The 20,554-nt window shown below is 40.6% G+C and overlaps 1 protein-coding gene across 1 annotated transcript in view; it reads left to right on the top strand.

The window, feature by feature from the left end:
• The window catches only part of MMS22L (MMS22 like, DNA repair protein), a 92,776-nt gene that overhangs the window by 70,898 nt on the left and 1,324 nt on the right, over window positions 1-20,554 (top strand). Inside the window, 8 exon segments of the mRNA XM_074150714.1 lie at window positions 2,290-2,432; window positions 3,191-3,333; window positions 3,488-3,647; window positions 5,920-6,089; window positions 13,866-14,077; window positions 16,466-16,632; window positions 18,068-18,164; window positions 19,354-19,521. Coding sequence (XP_074006815.1) covers window positions 2,290-2,432; window positions 3,191-3,333; window positions 3,488-3,647; window positions 5,920-6,089; window positions 13,866-14,077; window positions 16,466-16,632; window positions 18,068-18,164; window positions 19,354-19,521 — 1,260 coding nt within the window.

Here is a 20,554-nt window from a genome sequence, read left to right as displayed (position 1 = left end):
CACAAAGATGATCAGAGGGATGGAGCACCTCCCCCATGAAGACAGGCTGGGAGAGCTGGGGTTGTTCAGGCTGGAGAAGAGAAGGCTCCGGGGAGACCTCAGAGCAGCCTTCCAATATCTGAAGGGAGCCTACAGGAGAGCTGGAGAGGGACTCTTTGTCAGGAAATGTAGTGACGGGACAAGGGATAATGGTTTTAAATTAGAAGAGGGGAGATTTAGATTAGATATTAGGAGGAAATCCTTTCCTGTGAGGGTGGTGAAGCACTGGAACCTGGTTGCCCAGAGAAGCTGTGGATGATCCCTGGAAGTGTTTAAGGCCAGGCTGGATGGGGCTTTGAGCCACCTGCTCTAGTGGAGGTGTCCCTGCCCATGGCAGGGGGGTTGGAACTCAATGATCTTTAAGGTCCCTTCCAACTCTAACCATTCTATGATTCTATGATTATAACCTGCTTAAACTAACTTTGAGCATCTGTGTAAGCTCACTGGTTTAAAAGGGACCACTTGCCATGCTTCCAGCAGGTAGTTACTATGCTTTCCTTTCTTAAGGATTAGGAGAATATTCCTCTCCAGTTTTAGGAAGATGCTTAAGTGGCCTACCTACCAGCAAGCAAGAGAAACACGAGTGAGACTACAGCAGAAAATGCTTTTGTGAGCTGTTGGGGCCAAGTAGCCTAGCTGTGTGCATGAGGCGGGGATTTTTTTGTTGTTTATACGTTACTACAAAGAGCATGAAGTCCATAGGCATCCTGTTTTTCTCTCTTTTGGTACTGGAATTTAATTATCGTTTTTTATATTTTATTTCCTTGCATTTGGTCTCCTTATTTATTTTGTCAATAGTGCTTCAGCAAGGATGTTCAGACAAAATATACAGTAGTCATGAACTAAATGAAATTAGTTCTAACTAAATGAATTAGGAAAAAATCCCTTTATTAATGTTGTTCAGTGGGAAGTAGAATCCAGTTTGGTTTCCATCTGGACCTGTGTTGACTTTTTGTTGCAAGCATGAGTAAAAATTCAGTAGAAAATAAGTAGATTTATATGTACATATATCAAGAAAAGAGGACAAGCATTTTTCATTGAAGTCAAAGCACCTAGGACTGACCAGGGAAGAAATCTTTTATATGAAAAGGTGTAACTATTTTCAAGAAATTTCACTGACCTGAAGCACACCCGGAGCTCATCCGAATGGAATTGCTAACGGGGAGCAGAACAGACCCGCTGTCCGTTAGCAAGGCGTACCGCCGAATTAATGATGCGGGGCTGATGCGCTTGGGAAAAAGTGGCTCCAGCAGCTTCTCGCTGTGGTAAGGCAGGTAAAACTTTGGGAATTCCGAGCAGTAGAGTAGAGGGGTTGTGCATTGAGTGTTGATGGTGCCGTTGACTCCGGCCTGACACCTGGCTGGTGGAACAGTAGCGAGTGTTTGATTGAAGGTATATACAGCGAGTTTGCTGTGTGTGGGAATGTATATAGTTGTGTGTGTATACATACATAAATGCATATGCCTGTAAGTGTACATCAAGTATAGCGGTTTCCCTTCTCATCTCCAAGCTGCCTTTTTATGTTTCCCTTTTTGATCTGTTTCTGACATGATGTGCCTTTATTTGCTAAAGCAGACCTTCTCCTCTCCATCTTTTACTCAGCTGGGACTCCCCTTCTCTGGAGATTTTCAAGACCCGCCTGGATGCAGTCCTGAGTCACATGCTCTGACATGCTCTGGGCAATCCTGCTTCAGCAGGGGAGTTGGACTAGATGATCTCTATGGTCCCTTCCAACTCTAAAAATTCAGTAAAATTCAGTGAAATTCAGTGACTAAGCAGGCTTCAGAGCGGCGTGAGGCACCTGAGGTGGCTTTATAGGAAAGGCCGGGGCAGCTTAAGCAGTGTCAATATGAAGTTCCAGGCTGATTCAGATAAACTATTGCCAGCATTCTACATCATCAGTTTAGATAATACTGTCAAATGATCCATTGTTAGAATAAAGCATTTCCCATTGTGTGAATTTTTCTCCCTCTGTTTCGTTTCACGTAGAGAAAACATGGATATGTATATATATGCTTTAATATTACCGTGTGTGGCATTACCAAATTTATCATGTTCTCTGTATTTAGGCATCAGGATATTGTGAGCAAAGTCTGTAGAGGACACAAAAGGAGTGCCAGTTGGCCTTCCTGTTTCTTCATTTCTGTGCACTGGTTTTATGTGTCTACAGCCAAATGAAACACTCCGCCGCCTTTTTTGCTTACTTTTATTAGATCTCTTTCCATTTGTCTTCCGCTTCTACCTATGCAGCGCGCTGTGTGAAGCTTTTTCTAGTATGGGATATACATCCTACGAAGCTTTGACAGTACGGTCTTGGTTTCGATGCATTTTGCAAATGTTCATAGATCAACCGCCGGGTACGCTGGCCAAGACAGATGCTGAGCGAACAGTTGGTAAGTGTTCACATTTCCCTAATGTTTGCAGTAACGATTCTATATTGCAAAACTGGCAAACGGTTTCAGCTAATTACAAAATGTATTTTTGTTTGTATTCCTTTACTTTTACCTAATTACAAAATGTGTTTCTTTACGCTGCTTGCGCTATTTATTGATAGTTTGCCTGCTCTGCATATGACAAATTTATCACAAACAAAGATAAAAGAGCTTGTTTCCTTGGAAGCAAAGAACAAAAACTTGCTCCCAAGGAGACAAGCTATTTTTCCCCCATGGAGAAACTGCTCTGAAAAAAAGTGAAAATCTGAAGTAAATAGTCAGAAATCATGCTGTGAATGCCCTAAAAGAAAAAAAAGAAAAAAATCCAGTTGCAAGTAATTCGTCCCTTTTCTATATTGTATATTTTGCTTTCTTAGAGCAATACTTCATTACTTCTTCTATAAAACACTGCAGTTCTAATTACTTGTGGAACACATCTTCTTGTGGCTGTTTTTCATATGTATCTTGTAGATTTTGAAGAAAACGAGTAAAACGAAAGACTTGGTTATCTATACTTTATACTCTTCATTGTCCTATATCTGTATTAGAAACATAACTAGTTTAGACACACGTTCTTTGTCTAGAGAGATAGTCAGTTGCAGAATCCTTGTATTTTAGGCATTTTAAAACCATGTTTTATTTATGATTTTGGGACTACAGTAAATCAAAAAGCATAACTGTACGCTGGATTTACTGCTGTGCTCTCTTCTAACAAACAGGAAAAGCCTACATGGAGCAGCTGACTGAAATGACGAGACTGATTTTTAAACTCTCAGAAGTAGAAAACATTCTTTCAAAGGCTCGTGTCGAAGAGTCAGTTTGCAAGCAAGACCCTAAAAATGCTCTTGTCCAATTCATTAAGGTACTGTACATTTCTGTGTTAGCGTCATAGGACAATTTTAGGGAAAAGGAATTACGTCTCAGATTTTGTTTGGTGTACGAAAGGGAATTGCACAAACCTGGTAAGAAACTTAGTAAGTTTATTTATATTTATTTCAGTGTTTCTGTTTTCTCAGGCTGTTGGTAGAGCTTACAGTGGCCTTCAGACACTCCCTGAGAAATCTGCCATGGTAGCAAAGACTCTGGAGTATTTAGGTGATGTATTAAAGTACGTAAAACCTTATCTGAAGGCAAAAGGACCCCCAGAAGGTCTGCAGCTTACATACTGGATCATAGGTAATTATTTTGCAACCTCTTCTCTTTTAGGAAATAATTTTAAGAAATCAGTGAAATGTGACTTTTAATACTTTTTTTTTCTCTATGCTGTCCATCTTAATGGGTTAAAAAAGCAAAGTCACCAAGATGTTACGGTTAGATTTTTAATTTTCTTCCACTTATTTTTTGTTTGTTTGTTTTTTATCCTGATGTCTAACCTCCTTGTGGCTTGTTTTGTTTTAAATTGCCCCTGCAAATGGGTATTTTCAAAAGTATGATGTTTTCATGTCTTTTATCGCTGAAAACCGCCTGGTTTACCTAAAAAAAAACAGAAGCAATGACAAGGCAGTGGAGCAGTGTTATGACGGGCTACATCGTATTTACTGGAATTATGATAGTGGAGAGGTTGGCTTAGGAATGTAAGTCACTTCCTTTTAGAACTGCTTCTCTTACATATAGCTCAAATTCTAGTATTTGTTCATTAAAGTGTGGAATCGCTGATAGGATGGAAAAATAAGAGTGCTGTTTATTATGGATGAATGTGCCGGTCTGACCCATTTACCTTTAAAAATAGAGTAAACTATATGTATCTTAAAGACAGAGGTAATGATTTGCATGTACACGCAGTGTATATCATGATTATAAGGAATACAGTGAAAAGCGTGACCAAGATGCAGAAGGTTCATCAAATGTAATGGATTTTGAGTTTTGTAAAATACTTTACTTTTCTATTGCAAGATCTGCACATTTTGATATACGAGCCATACGTCAAATTAAATGTTTTTAGATATCCAGGTGTTGGGTTGGACCCTCTAAAGTAATTTTAGATTGGTATTTTCCTTTCTGTCTTGCAGTAGGAAATGATTAATCTTCACTCATGCTGTTGTGTGCAAGAGATTGTCCTTTCTTTTCAGTGAAGGAAACATAGAAAAGGTTTAAAAGAAAAAAATATTTAAGTGTGTTTCAATCCCTTCTTCACATTCAGTGGGCTTGTTAAATTATAAGGACAAAGCAAGAAACTTAACAAATCTAACCACCTCCTGTCTGTGGTCAGATTGTGTCTTCTACTGTCCCATACATCACAGCAATGATAATAGAGAGTACTTTTAGCTGGAATGAGCATGTTTCTTTCAAAGCAGGAAGCTTAGACAACATTATTAGAAGTATTGTTAAGTGATCATTCTCTTTCTCTATGATTGATCATTGTGTTTTCTCTCACTCCACAAGATTAATGTTGTTTTGCGTTGTTTTCAGAGATGGTAATGGATGACTTTTATAGATTAATAATATCTTGTAACAGCCTACTTTTGATCTTTCATTATTTTCAAAGTCTTAAACATATTTTCTTGGGATATTCCTGTATTTTCAACCCAGGAAACTTTCTTGCTTCTAATTAAATATAAATTTAAGAATGTCTCTGGGAACTATTACACAGGCATCTTGTTTTATTTAATCTGTATTTTGAGTATTAACACTCACGAGTATAGAGTTATTTTCTCAAGAAAAATTACACCTCACCTGCAATAAAGATGTTTCTCAAAGTCAGGGTATTTACACGTCAACACCTTTTTACTGGTTTTTTGCAGCTCAAAAGCAAGATCTTAAAAGTGGCTCAAAGCTGTGCAAGTGATACGTTAATGTGTTGAAAAGAAGAAAGATGTTCTCTGAGGCTCTCACTTTGGGGACTGAGCGCCCACAAAGGTCTGGAGAGACCATGCTGGTTTAATGGAGTTGGTTGCCCCTCATTCTTTTTCCTCTGCCAAATTAGATGCGTTAAATACAATTGGAAAGATACTTAATGTTTTCCTAACATTGAATCACGGTGGGCACCGTGGTATTAGACAAATGTGAAGGGAAGGCAAAGGCAGCATCTCTCCCTAAAACAGGATGAATGCCCATAGTGAGGTAAATGTTTAAGTGCATGTATGCTGGTTCCAATAGTGTTACATATTAATTTTAGTTAATTTTTCTGCAGGGATGTGAGAGACTATCCTTTCTTTAACGTAACTGTACTCTTCCTAAAGCAGGTTCTCTTGCTTAAAAACTTGTAATTATAATGTATTGAATCAATTTAGTACTTTCATTGTGCTGAACTGCAAATGGACTTTGAGTTGTCTTGACCGGGCTTTTTCTAAGGGGATATCATGGAATGAGAACATGGGAGTGAGACATTTCAGTTGCTGTTGATACTCTTTGATTACCTAATTTAATATAATTGCCTCTTTAGACTTTCTTCTTTTTTTCCGACTGTAAATTGATTTGGGTTTTCTTGATTTTTCTTTTTTTTCGACAGGATGTCTGGTAAAGTTCTGGGCACCGATACTGGCTACTTCCAAAGCGCAGCAGCTCTTGTTTCGCATCGTGGATTGCTTACTGCTGCCGCACTCTGTGCTCCAGCAGGACAAAGAGTTGCCCGTGGCTTTGCTGTCCGCTGTTCAGGAAAGCCTGCCTCTTTATCTGCAGGTAAATATCTGCACTCCATTATCAGCAGACAAATGTATCTTCAGGGAAAAGATTCATATTGCACAGGATGTTTTCTTTTTCCTTAATCAAAACCAAGGGTTGACTGTATTTAAAGAAGGAAGTGGAAGGGCAAATGCCACCCCATTGGCTTTCCTCTCATTGCACGCAGCTGTGCTGTAGTATGCTCCAGAGCTGCTCGTCTGATCGCTGTGTATAGATTTTTTATCTATAGCCAGCCTGCTGTTTACACCGGCCTCTGATGCGAGGGATTTCTGAAACAGTGGATCAAATAATTGTAATATGTAGCAAGACACTTGTTGCGATGACGGAGCAAACAAATGTTTTAAATTATCCTAGACTTGGCTAACTGTAGGTAACTAAAAATGAGTTACTCTTTTTTCATTGCTCTTAGGAACAAAAAACCAATCCTCTGCGTATCATGGTGCTGTTTTATTTTAATAGTTTTAGAATACATCTTGCTGAATCAAGTTCCTGCTGCTTACACTTACATGACTAAAGCCTTCTTGCCCATTATTCCTCCTGTTCTTCCCTTGGTTTACCTGTTACTCTTGAAACTCTTTAAGGCTTTTTGATGCTGGAGAAAAAGACTAATTCCTGCCAGTGAGGAAGAGAAAATTATATATATTTTTAAAATAAGTTGTCATGTTTTTCCTTGTAATCCTTGGGTCTTTTTTGCTGACTATTTTCCCTCTTAGTCTTCATTTGGATTGCAGTCTTAACTGATTACTTTACAGGATTGTATTGTGAAACAAGGCAGTGGTGACATCACAAACATCCCACAGACTTATTCCTTTCAAAAGTTGCATTGTGATCGATGGCATGTCGTATTGAAGTGAATATGATTCTATAATGATGTGCAGAATACAACTTGCTTTGCAGCTCCCTAGGTATTTTCAGAAGCTATATGCGTGTAGGACCATCTGGACACTGATATTGCCAGAGTGTCTGCTGGCTAACTTAGTATTTTAGTCGGAGAGTGCTGTTTCTCTGTAGTCTGCACATACAGATGTAGTTTTAAGATGAAGCCACTCAAGTTGGTTTCGAAGCCCAGGTGTTATGGACCCTTGTTTCCTGCTCTCTTTGTCAGTCTCGGACTTCCCAACCTCACTGTCATACTCTTCAGCAGTCGGCTGCCTAGTCCGTGTGCTTTCTGGCTAAGCTAGATGATCTTATTGACCAAATAGTCTGTTTTAGACAAACACTGCTTCTAGAAAACCAGTAATCCTTTAATTTGACAAATGCTTTTAGCCAGAGAAAACAAAGAAGACAAGGCTTGTTTTTCCTATTTCAATGTTGAACTTGTACATTTTCTTAGTTGTTCGTATTTACGAAGTTCCAGCATTTTTAAGTGCTTCAAACTACTTCATTAATTCCAAAGACTTCCTTCCCCTTTATTTGGAAAAAGTAGAAATGTTCTGATTTAGCATCAACTCAAAATGAAAATATTTCTGTATCAGTTAAAGTAAAAAAATTCTCTTAGGTCTGCTTCTGACCTCCTTTGAGATCAAATGGGTTCTAGGCACTCTCTGACTTCTCAGGTTATTGTTTCACAGTTGGTTTAAGTCAAGTTGGCTTAAGGCTAAATTCATTCCCTTTCACCCCTGTGTGCATTTCCCATTTAATTTGCTTTTAATGATTCTGTGAATGTGGGATGACTGCAATTTGAACTGATTCAGCTACTAACAACTAGCCCCGCAAAACAAACAAACAAACCCCCAAAACCCAAATGGGCATATCAGAAAAGTGATAAAACAGTATATGTAGGAGGGAAAGCATGTAAACATGGTGGGAGGAAAGTCAGGGAAACAGCATCCTCTGGAAATAACCCCACTTTGACTAACTTAAGCTCCTGGAGAAATGTGTGATCAGATTCCTTGGATGCCTGCCTTGTGTCTGGTGACCATTCCAGGAGGTGGAGAGGTGGCATTTTAGTGCGGGAGCCTGAATTCACCCTAATGTCAGACAAACATTGTTCCATAGATCTGTCCCTGTTAATACTCTAGTTTACAACTTAATCCTTTGGCAGTTACATGAAAATAAAGAAACGGTAATTTGCAGACCATGCAAAATATCTTCTTATACATGCAAATTCTTTATTCATAGTCAAAGCATAAAAGCCCTTGAGTAGCATTTCTACTCAGAGGTCTCTTCAATTCCTTTTTTTCTTTCCAGTCTTCTGAAAAGTTCCAGGCTCCATCTCAATCTTCTCTTCTTTTCCTGTCCTGAATTCTCTTTCTTCAGCTCCTTCAGTGTGGGTTGCTCCTCCTTTGTCCAAAAAAGCTTTCTTAGATCTCAGAAAACGTCTTAGTTTGCAAGCAGTGGTTTTCAAATCTTGCCTCTTTCCAGAGATTTTAACAACTAATCTTAATGTGGTTTAATTGATCCTTTTGTGTGGGTTTGAAAGGATTTGAAATCAATATTAGTAGCAGGTAACTAATTTCACATTCATTGATGCAGCAATTTTAGGAAACCCTGTAGAATTCCTGAATTGTATAGAAGAAGAATCCTCAGTCACAGACCCTGCCTGATGGTAATGCAGTTGGCCACACAACTTGGGCAACAGTCTTAAAAACAAGAGCAATGTTGTTGTCACTGTGCTGCTCTAAGAGAGGGCATCACCTTTGTTCATCATCCTGTAATGATGGAAGCCAATTTTTCATCTTGTAGGACAACATACAAAGCTCCTTCTCTCCCCACGGCATAGTTGGAATGCTTTATTACTACCTTCAAAATTCATCAAGATGGCTGGTGTACCCCTCCTTCCCTGGCCCCCAAACTGCAGGTTTATTTTTAATAGATCAAAATTACAGGCTTTGTTTCATTTTACACAAGCACAAATAATTGTCAAATGCGCTAATTAAGACTAGATGTTCCATTGCTCTGTTCTTAATTCAGACTTGACTGTATTTAGTTGTTACATTTGTGTTTAGTGTATATATAAATTTGGGCTATGGCGCTGTGTCTTTTGACAGCTATTGGGCAACTGGTCTGTTCTCCACTGTGGTTTGAACTGGTCGAGCAGGTTTTTTCAAACATACTCACTGAGGCTGCCTTGTCAGAATAGCTCAGCTCCAGCAACTTTTAAACTCGTGTTTTTTCTTGCCTGAAGGGTTACTGTATGAATACTATTACTTCCACTGTGCGTCATCTGTTTTATCATAGAATCACAGAATGGTTAGAGTTGGAAGGGACCTTAAAGATCATCGAGTTCCAACCCCCCTGCCATGGGCAGGGACACCTCCCACCAGACCAGATTGCTCAAAGCCCCATCCAGCCTGGTTTTGAACATCTCCAGGGATGGAGCATCCACAGCTTCTCTGGGCAACCTTTTCCAGTGTCTCACCACCCTCACAGGAAAGATTTTCTTCCTGATATCTCACCTAAATCTCCCCTCTAATCCTCTCACTACACTCCCTGATAAAGAGACCCTCCCCATCTTTCCTGTAGGCCCCCCCCTTTAGGTACTGGAAGGCTGCTATAAGGTCTCCCCGGAGCCTTCTCTTCTCCAGCCTGAACAACCCCAACTCTCTCAGCCTGTCTTCATAGGAGAGGTGCTCCAGCCCTCTGATCATCTTCATGGCCCTCCTCTAAGTGGTCCATCCATCAAATCCATGTCTCTCCAATTTAGAGACCAGGATGTTGTGCAGGACAGCGTCAAATGCTTTGTACAAGTCCAGGTAGATGATCATATTTGATGACCTAGGAAAGATTTTGCTGGGATATAATATCAAAACTGTCCTCAGAGTTGTCTGAATGACAGACCTCAGAAAGTAAAGCATGAAGAACATGAGTGAACAGCTGGTTTATAATTTATAAAATTACTGCTCTTAATTAGGAGACAGTGAGGCATGTAAAATGTAACATTAGGTATTTTGCCATTGTAAGAAGAAGTTGAGTTGTATGATAGTGGATTGCTGAAGCTTACCATGGAAAATCTGAGAGCAGCTGAGATTGCTCTTGGATAGATTTCTTGGAGAATGATTTGGAGGAAATTTGGTACACATCTACCAGTAATGTGGGAAAGAACTGAAGTGGTGTCCAGAACTTAGAGAAGAAATAGTAGTTTAAATATATCTTGCAGAATACGGTGTAGGTGCATGCAGTAAGCATAATATGCAGGATGGTGGGAAAGGTAAGGTACCCTGCTTGATTTACCAGTGTTAATCCTGTCCAAACACAGAAGATAGTTGATTTCTGTCTAAATATAGGAGAGTGGCGAAAGAGCTTAATTCTAAGTAGTGCTTGGCACATACATTTTCCAGTGATTTTAATAGGCCTGTGCAGGCTCAGCATTTGTTAGAGATCAGACCTTAAAAGCCCTCCTGTGAGCCACATCTGTGGTCCGATATTTGAGCAAGCTTATTAATACGTTTTGTGAATTATAGTATGTGTTTAATAGGAATTGTACAACATTAATTGGTGAACAGCAGATTTATTCCAACAGCAGGACTGATATTATAAGTCATCATTAGGTATCTTGGCATTTCTGCAGTGAATAGTTCCAGTAATCCATACTAATCGGTTCTTCGCTCTCCACAGGTGATTTACAGATATAGGGATAAATCAGAAGAAAGAGGCAGCTCTGGCCACAAAAGGTTCCTGCAGTGAACACACACAGGAATCGGCTGCCTTTCTACTAAAATGAGGAACAGATGTTGTCATGCCCCTCTGCTCCCCTTAAAATGTCTTTGTTGTTTTTGTGGGGTTTTTTTTAACCTCAGAAGATGGCTAAAGAACATAGTTAAGGAAAAAGAGCAGCTCTATCAACCCTTTAAAGTCCATCTGCTTTGTAGGGATTGTCCTAGGGGTCTGATGTGATTGATTTCAGATCTCTGGTCCAGAATTGCAAGTCCAGTAGCATGTGTTTCTTTTCTCTCTCATGTGAACAGTAGCTTCCTTCATCTCTGTTAATTACCGGTAGGATTTAAGAGAAGAAAGTTCCATGGGATTTCCTTGTAATCACATCCTTGGCCAGCGCTGCCTAGGATATTTTGCCATTGTACTCGGAGATTTGCAGCTACTGTCCTGTCGGTTATTTATCCCTTGTGCCACTTGGGCTATGGCGTTGTCAGACCTCGTGCAGGTCTGTTGCTTTCTGCACTTTGTTAAAAAAAAAAAAAAAGAGGAGTTCAAAATAAAGAACAGAGTGTTGAGCTAAAGTCAATGGGCCTTTGCGTCCAAAAGAGAAATCCAAGTTCCTCTCAGGAAACTTTTAGGGAACAGTAGAAGCGTCAGGGTCAAATGGTTCTCCCCTGAAGAGCTTTGATGCTGTAGATGTGCCCTTCACATGTGAGGACTTTATCATGGATTTTTCTGCTATCCTCAATTTGAAGAACTGTCTCGTTGTAGTAATTATCATTGTTAGTTCTTCACAGGTGTTATGTTCTTCGTGTATTCCTACAGGTGTCCTCTGTAAGGTTGTGATGTTCTTTGTGTCCCCTTTATCAGACAGATTAATACACTTTCTCACAGATTTTTTTGAGTGAGTGCCAGCTTCAGTTTTGGGATTGTGGAATATTTTCTGTCTTTTTGTAAGAGCTGTAGTACAGAAATCACAGACAACCCTTCTTTGTGCCTGCTGCAACATCTTATTGAAAACACCAAACGCTCAAGCTTATGTACTAAATAATCTGTCCTCTGTAGCAGCCTCTCTGAGTCTGCTACTTGCCAAGCAGTGTTTTTAAGAATTCTGATATAGCAGCAGCTGCTTTTTCCTACAAAATTTTGCTGCATGTGCACAAAAGAAGGAGAGAGAGAGAATCTGAACCGTTTATCAAAGCCCCAGTTCAGGCAGTGCGCGTTTTTCTCATTGGGACTTAGCAAAATTACCAAGGAGCTCTAGAAGTGTGTGAAGTTAAAACCTAACCAACATCTTAGGTTGGGCCCCTTACCACAAAAAAGACATCGAGGTGCTCAAAGCGCAACGAAGCTGGTGAGGGGTCTGGAGCACAAGTCTTGTGAGGAGAGGCTGAGGGAGCTGGGGGTGTTCAGCCTGGGGAGAAGGAGGCTGAGGGGAGACCTTATTGCTCTCTACAACTACCTGAAAGGAGGGTGTAGAGAGGTGGGGGTCGGTTTCTTCTCCCAAGTCACAGGCGATAGGACAAGAAGAAATGGCCTCAAGTTGCACCAGGGGAGGTTCAGATTGGATATTAGGAAAAATTTTTACATGGAAAGGGATATTAAGCATTGGAATGGGCTGCCCAGGGAAGTGGTTGAGGCACCATCCCTGGAGGTATTTAAAAGACAGGTTGATGTAGTGCTTAGTGACATGGTTTAGTGATGGTTTTTTATCAGAGTTAGGTTGATGGTTGGACTAGATGATCTTAAAGGTCCCCTCCAACCTAGACAATTCTATGATTCTATGCCTGTTTTCAAGAGGGTCACCTACAGCAAGTCTTCAGGCAGGTCCTGAAGCGCCTCATGTCTTGAGATCTCACGTTTCCTGCATTTGTTTACTGTGGAACAAAAAGTTGGAACTCCCCATTTCAAGAAAGTGCCAAGATGACCCTCAGCTATGTTTCATCCTGCTTTTTCTCCTGAAAGTATTGTTCTGGCATGTTCACACAGAGAGGTATAGATGAAAATCTTTTTGAGGAGGGACTCCTATGTGAAAAGCAACGGAAACACTCTTTGTCAGTAGCTGGGGAACAAAAGCAGCTTGTCTTGAACTATTAGTTCATATATTGGCTTACCCCAGCGACCCGTCAGTGTTCAGGCAGATGATCCTGAATTTTAGTAGGACTAAAACTGGAGTCGGGATTGCAATGCTGGTGGAAGCTTGAAGAACTGTTGTAGTTGCTGTCTAGAGAACTCTGTGCTTGAACTTCTCGTTGGACAAAACTATTGTGAAAACTGAATTCTCAAGAGGCTTCTGTTTGTGCCGCTGACTGTGACCCTTGGGATAGGAGAGCACTGGAGGTTTTTTGTTATTTTTTTCTTAGTGATTTGTTCTTCTTCCTTTTCAAAGGAAGGAAACTCTTAACTTTCTCTCACAGCAACTTGTACCAGTAAGAAGAATACTCTTTTTTCAGAGACAAACCATGTGTATGTTTATAACTGTGGGTAGTGTTCAGGTAGGCACTTTCTGTGCAAATACCTTCATTATAGGTTTTTCTCTCGATCAATATAGCTTATATTGGATAAATCACAGCAGTTTTATCTTAACCAGATTTTAAAAAAACTCTCTAAATCCCTTGGAAATGGTGCCTAATTTACCCTAATTTGTTCACACTATGAGCAAATTTTTTCTTGTCAGACCACAATTCGAAGTGCTCATTTTTCTGCTATGTCGTTCGTACAAAAATTTCAGAGGGTGCTGTACAAACAGATGTGGTATTCTCCCTCTCCCTTCATAAATCTTACCTGACTAATATGCTTTGTTAGACCATGCATCGAGTTGAAGAAGAAATGAGGACCTCTCGGGCACAGAAACACTTCTCAGGTCTGAAATGCCAAGATTTTATTTCAAATTTGAAGGGGAGCTTTCATGTCCCAAAGCTTATTTTCCAATATATTAATTAGTCTAGTAAAGGATTTTTCTCTCCTTTTGCAAGCCTTGCTCTGGCTCTGTCTTCACTTGTAGACCATCAAATCTGCAGCACATTACCGATGCTTATTTATCATGCAATAATGACTCTGTGTGCAGCAGTTTACACAGCGTGTAGGGAGTATTTAGCTTACGGTTGCTTAAGATTTATTCAAAAGTATTGTTAAAAATTTATTCAATTTCTCACTTTTTAAAATTTTCTTCTGCAGGGCCTGTCCTTTATATGTTGTCAGTCCCAAACACAGGGTGCCTATTTAAATCAACTGCTCGGGAGCATTATTCAACAGTATTTTGGCCGATTTCTCCCTTCTTATCCGACCGCGCTTGGAGCCGGACAGCATCCCATGCTGACCGCTTTATGCAGTTCCATTACAGCCCCCCAGATGCTACGGCTACGGAAGACCACTCTGCACGTCATAAAGTAAGGACCAGCAAAGTAAAAAAAAAAAAACCAAAAAACAAACAAAAAAAACCCCAAACAAACAAACAAAAAAAATCACTATTTCAGATTTCAAAAATAGCTAATGAGACAGGGAATGCCGCTGTTCTCAGTAACTGATGGTTTGGCTGTGGGAAGAGCCTGTGAGTCGCTGGGCAGGGAGCGGAGGAAGGACAACGTGGATAGAGCAGGAGAGTAAAACTGGGAAGATCTGGAGACTAGTGAGAGAGTCACTGAGGACAGAGGTCCTAGCTATACGTAAAGGTATCACAGGGGGCCACATGAAGGGCAAGTATTTTTCTAGAAAAGTTATATATATATATATATACGATATCCAGCAGTATATGTTTGTGTTTAGGGTCACAGAGCCATAGTGCTTACAGTTGTCACAGTTACCTGTACGCGGGAGGCCTCGTTGCTCTGTAGGTGTCGGGGTACACATAGGTGCGCCAGCTGCCACGGGGAATTGGGAAATTTGGGGTGTGGGAAGAGGACGTAGAGGCAAGGAGACAGTACTGCTTCACTACTCACACAACGTCAACAGCAGCTGTAAATGCTGGGTCTCTGCTGCTGCTGAAAGATCAAAACTATTTTATATATGGAGAATAGGGAACAAGCTGTACTTTTTGTCCACATTGTGAGAAGAATGAAACGCCCTCAAATATAAGGTCATTACCTATATCCAAGGGAATTGTATTTTTCTGTGTTAAAGAGTGTGTATACACATTGATTAAGAGAATTTTAATGTCGATTTTGGGTAAATATGATAGGCAATCCTGTAAGTAAAGCCTGTATTTAAGGGAGTGAATTAAGATTTCACAATCTTAATTCTGACATGTTTTTAACTTACAAATACTCAGACTTTGTCATCTTAATAATTTGTGAATGTGTGCGCGCATGTGTGAATTTTAAGATTGATAGTGGAGAGAAAGTTCTGAAAGTGAAATGACACTTGGTGATTTGTAAGACATGAAACGTTCCTCAGTAATCTGGGAAGGATATCTCAGAACTGAGCGGCAGCCTGATTTGCAGCCTGTTGGGTGCTCAGGAGGCAGGAACCAGGTCTATAGGTAAATACTTATAGAGTTCACTAGCTGTTGTGCCGTATGAATGCTAGTGTGTATCCTGCTGCTGCACAGGGGAAACTGAACCACACCATCAGGGGTGTATTGTCCAGGTCCGAGAACTGTTTCAGTGGAAGGGCACCCCAAAAAAATTAGTGTGACATTTTCATAGTAAATTAATGAGATGGAAGATTTCAGAGTTGCTAATATTAAAGTGAGTAAGACCCCGTGATACAAGAAATTAGAAGTAAAGTGTTACAACTTTCATTTGCCAAGTTATAGCAGTGCTTTGATGCTGTGCAATGAAATACTCGGATCTCTGAAAGTCAGGCTTCATTTCCAAGTTGTAGAAGCAGCTTTAGTAATTTTTTAACAAGGATGGCGGGTTTTAATTATGCATTGCTCAGTAAACACGCATGCCTTGTTTGGGTAGCTGATTGTACCTAATATTAAATGTCCAAAAAGTTATTTTGAAGGTTCTGGGAGTGCTTTTGTGAAATGATTGATGAATAAACGCTGTGTTTTCTTTTTACCTGCGCTCTTCTCTCCTGAATGCTTCAATTTAAACTTATTGTCTTCAGATTTCAGTGAAGTACTTTGTAATGTTAAACCAACAGCAGTTCTGATTCTTATATCCTTTCGTGGGAAAAAAAACAAATCAAGCCATTCAAATTGAAACACTCCATGCGCGTGACACCAAAATTTGCTCTTGTTGCAGATTGACAGGTCACCTTTTTTTCTGTGTGATAAATTTTACCCTGGAGATGATTGTGTTAATTCTGATGGAGCAAAAGCAGACTTCGGCTGTCCTGTTACAACATACTGTTGACAAAAATAAAGTAACAGTACCAATATAACAGCAGAGCTGTTACCACAAGTTGGATTGTGAGTTGACGAAAGCACATAAAGCTAAAGAAAGAAATTGCACAGCAGTTGTATTTTGGATGTTGTTTTAGGGTCTTAAAATCTGAACTCCTCCCTTTATTCAGTTATTTTTGAAGCTGCCTTTGTATTTTAACTATTGTAGTCACACTTGGCTTTTTAACTATAATTATGACAGCTGTTATTTCTCACTTCCCTCTCCACAGAAGAGTCAGAAGTCATCACTGTCCTCTGATAAATTGGGAGTCTTTTCTGAGACTAAGACAAATAGAAGCCATTAGTTGAGCCTAGAGAAAGATAGAAATCTGTGTAATAGGCCTCCTGCTGGAATATCACAAAGTTATTTTAAGGTGTATGGTGCTTGCATCGAATGGAAAAAAAGTCAAATTATAGACTCTTGTTTCGGTTTGTTTTGTCTTCCCAGTGAAAACTACCTGCAGTTCAAAGGTAACGCTCCACCTCCTCGCTTGGCCTCAGTTCTTGCATTCATTCTGGAAGTCCTTCAGAGAACCCAGAGCGCTGAACTGTGTGACATTGACTTGGTTCTCCCGGCGGTCTTGAAATGCATGGTGTTGGTCAATGAGCTACAAGGTGAGCTGCTGGTTTGCTTTCACTGCATCTCTGCACACCTCTAAGATTTCTGTGCTGCTGAGCGTCTTTCATCTCAGTATTTAAGACTCTCAGATGAGGTAAATGAGATACTTTGGCTGGAAAACCTGGACAAGGTTTCTTTTTTCATGAACTGGTCTGGGACCTCTGTCTCCATAAGGCAGAGAAGTCCTGTCTCATTTCCCTCTCTAATGAACTAATGATTAATTTCTCAGGAATCTGAGAAGCATTTCCTTCTCCCCATTTTTCCCATCTCATTTCTCAGGGTAGGTAACTGTGGAAGTTTTCTTCCACCTAAAGGTTTGAGATTAAATAAGACTAGCGTATATTCTCCCCATAGAGGCATTATAAATGGATTAAAAGGAGCATGTTGCTGTCTGAAGGCATCTTTGAGTCTTCTTTCTTCTTTTAGCGGCCTTTGTTTGGTAGCAAGAACTTCTTTATTTTTAGCTTCTTAAAAAATGAAGCACTCTGTTCACCCCAGAGGTGTAAAATGAATGTGCATGTTGTGCATAAGCTCAAAATTTCCACTTGGTGCTGCCAGTAGAGGCATTAAGCGAAACGGGGATTCACCTCTGACTTCTCCTGGGAATTTTGCCTAATAAAGTACTTTTTGATTCTGGTCTGTAAAAGTTTCAAGGACCAAGATAAAAATCAGCTGAATCATCACACTCCTTTCTTCCCCCTTTTGCCATCGTAGTCCTATCAGCCTGAACCTGACAGTACCCGCTTCGCGACGTGCTGTGGAGTAGAATGAGCTGAACGTCTCGTGCTGCCGCAGCCACCCCCTCGCTGCCTGCCTACACGGGGCTCCACCTCACCCCGGGGGAAAAGCCCTTGCAGCCCAGTTCCACCTTTATAAAGGAAGAGCTGCGTCTTGCAACTTGAATATTTATTTGGAAACAGTTAAGGGGGGGGGGGGGGGGAAACCAACAGTGGGGTTTTGTGGTTGTTTTTTTATCCCTTAAAAAAAAGAGTTAGGGTGGATTTCGGAACAATACCCACCATTGAAAGTAAGGAGTAGATCCATATAGCTTTGGGCAGGATATAACGCCACGACTGCTTGTCTTTAATTCAAATAGGAATGTTTAAAGAATAAAACATAACTTAAATTTAAATAAAATCTCTATGTCCACCAAGTGTGTGTGTCTCTGCTTTAAGAGGCCACAGTGTACTTAAAAATCCGTGTGTTTAAAGGATAATGGTGGTGAAAATAAGACTTTTGCATAAATCTGTGATTCGTTCTGTTCTTTATAGCCAATCTAACTGCTCTCACAGTCATTTCCCTTGCACCAAAGTAAGATAAAACCTTTTTTTTTTTTTTTTCCTCATTTAAAAATTGTAGCCTTCATGAAAGACATTCTCCAGATGGTCAGTTCAAGAGCTCTGTGTGAATCTTGTGATTTTTCTTTTACAGTTAAAAAAATAACTACAGACATTCTACAGTACATGGTAGAAGGCTGCCAAGCAGGGTCAGGAGGAGAACGTGCCACCCAGCTGACTTCTGTATTTAGGTAACCAGAAAATATGCCAATTGGCAGTGAAGCTGCTGTAAGCCAATTGACAGCAAACATGTTGTTTGAAAATAACTAATTATCCTTAACATACTGCATTGTCACTCGTTTATGGTATTTAAATAGCGGTACTTTTGGCACTGATTTTAAACATAGCTTGGCCAAAAAGCCAGAGGAAAAAAAGTAGAGGAGAGAAACATACCTGTTTTCTCATGGATTTGTGCCATTTTAAAGGTGTGTGACAGAGTTACGTTCCTGCTGCAATGGGAAAAACTCCTGGTGAATGGTGACGGTCAGTGTTAGGTGCTGTGAAAGATGTGCACGCCTGATTTGAAGTCCATATGCTCATATATATATATATAACAAGCCGAGAGCTTTTTTTTCTTCTGATTTAATTTTGTGACAAATAAGTAATAGATTATTATAACGTAAATTATACTTTTTTCCATACCTCTGCAAAACGAAACCTGTTTCTCACGTGGATACAGCAGAAGAGCTGCGTGAGCTGAGATCTGAGGCATCTTGCAAACCTAAGAGCTGGTGCTGTACTGGGTCGTGTCTGGATAAAAGCTCCAGAGAGGCTCCCTGAAATAGGAATGGATGTTTGTGGGCAGTGCCAGTCTGTCCACGATACATCACGTCCATGGGATGTGTCATCCCCAGGGCGTTACTTCTGATTCGAATGGAATCTGTGATCTTTAAAGACCTCGAACCCTCAGGGAGACAAATGGGTGGTGCTGCCCTGTGGAGCTGATCCTCCCTGACCCAGTGGAGCTTGATAAGAAATGCCAACATTATTTCTGCAGGCTTGAATCTAGATCTCTTGTTCTGCTGAATATTTTTTTTAATTATTATTTTTTTTATTTAATAATGCACTCATGGTTTAGTTTTGCATTCAGACACGTTGCAAAGTAAAGTGCTCTAGAACAGGTCAGCCCTGGAGAAACAGCAGCAGAATCTGGCACTTTGCTCGAAAAGAAACGCGTGAGATTTTTTAGCACTAGCCTTCAAAAGCACGGCTTCCTTTGAAGAAAGTATTCCACGTAGAGCATTTCAGTGTAATAATATGAAAATTGCCACGTGGCCAGATTGCTTGTTCTGATTAGACTCTTCAGGTGTTCTTGGCATGTTCTCTGCATCTCGTTTTGACCTTGCATTTAAAGCCTGTGTCGTCCCCCCCCCTGCCCAGGCAGTTTATCCAGGACTACACCGCCGTGTATGATCAGCGGGTTTTCAGCGTGCTCCAGACAGTGGCCATCCTGGATCAGACCTTAGTGACCGGCCTGATTCCCACAATCACACAGGCCCTGAAGGATTCGGAGCACAAACAAGGTCTTGGAAGAAACGCTGCGCAGAGGTTTGATTTTTATTTAATATTGGTTTTTGACAGTGAGCAGTGGAGGTTTATTCTCTTGAAAGAAGCAGCAGCGATACTCAAAAATGAGTTATTTTAAGTGCGTTCAGCCAGAAATCTCCCCTCGCTCAGGCCTTTCCTGGTTTTAAGCCATCTATATTTGCTAAATATTGTCAGAGATGTTTTGACACGAGGGTCTACAGACCTCTGTAGAAATTATGCTAAGCCTGGTTACCTCTGCTCGCTTCACTGTGTGTTGCAAAACAGAATAAAGAAGAATTTCTGCCCCAAAGAATTTTCCTCTCAGTCCCTGTTTTAGGGGACTTTATGGGTCATATGTAAAATTATGGTCTAATCGGGTATGATCTGAGGTGCTCGGAAAAGAAATACCCGTAGCTTAATTTCAAGAGTTCTCTCATATAAACATACGAGGGAGTTGTGGGTGTCCAGAAAAGGTTGGCCTCCTCTCTCCGACAGGCGCAGCAGACTCGTATTTCCTGCGTTTGCCCCTCAAGAACTTAGGACAGAAATATTTGACTTGGGAATCCATCCAGCATTCCGAGAAGATGGCCCACGGGACGAGCTGCTCCGCGCAGGTGGAGGTGTCTCCGGGTGCAGATGCAGCACTGAACTTTCAGCGCCTCTATAAAACCTGTTAGAAAACTCCAGGAAGCTCTGCCCGGGGTGGCACCCAAGCCAAAAGGGCTCTCCCGTTAGTTCTGCTCACTGGAAGGCTGGTCCCAGACCCTCCTGTGGTCTGGGCAGGGAACCAGCCAGCGTTCGCGTTAATGCAAAGACTGGGGCTACTCGAAGGGTAGGATCCCGGTTTCGAGGTGCCTCCCGGCAGGGCCTGGGCTATAAAAAAACCCCCAAAAGAGAGAGTTGTGCAAAAATGTTAACTCACGAAACAGTAAAGGGCAGTTAAAGGGTATTAATTTTCCACTTAATGAAAAATATATTTAACTCTTTTGTAATTACGTTATTCACTTTTTATTATCCGCTACCAACAAATACATTTGCTTTTATTGAAGGGAAT

The sequence above is a fragment of the Numenius arquata genome, chromosome 7 (assembly GCF_964106895.1).
Source record: "Numenius arquata chromosome 7, bNumArq3.hap1.1, whole genome shotgun sequence".
Lineage (NCBI taxonomy): Eukaryota > Metazoa > Chordata > Aves > Charadriiformes > Scolopacidae > Numenius > Numenius arquata.
Note: the sequence above shows the minus strand (reverse complement) of the source record. Positions and strands in the feature narration are given on the sequence as shown.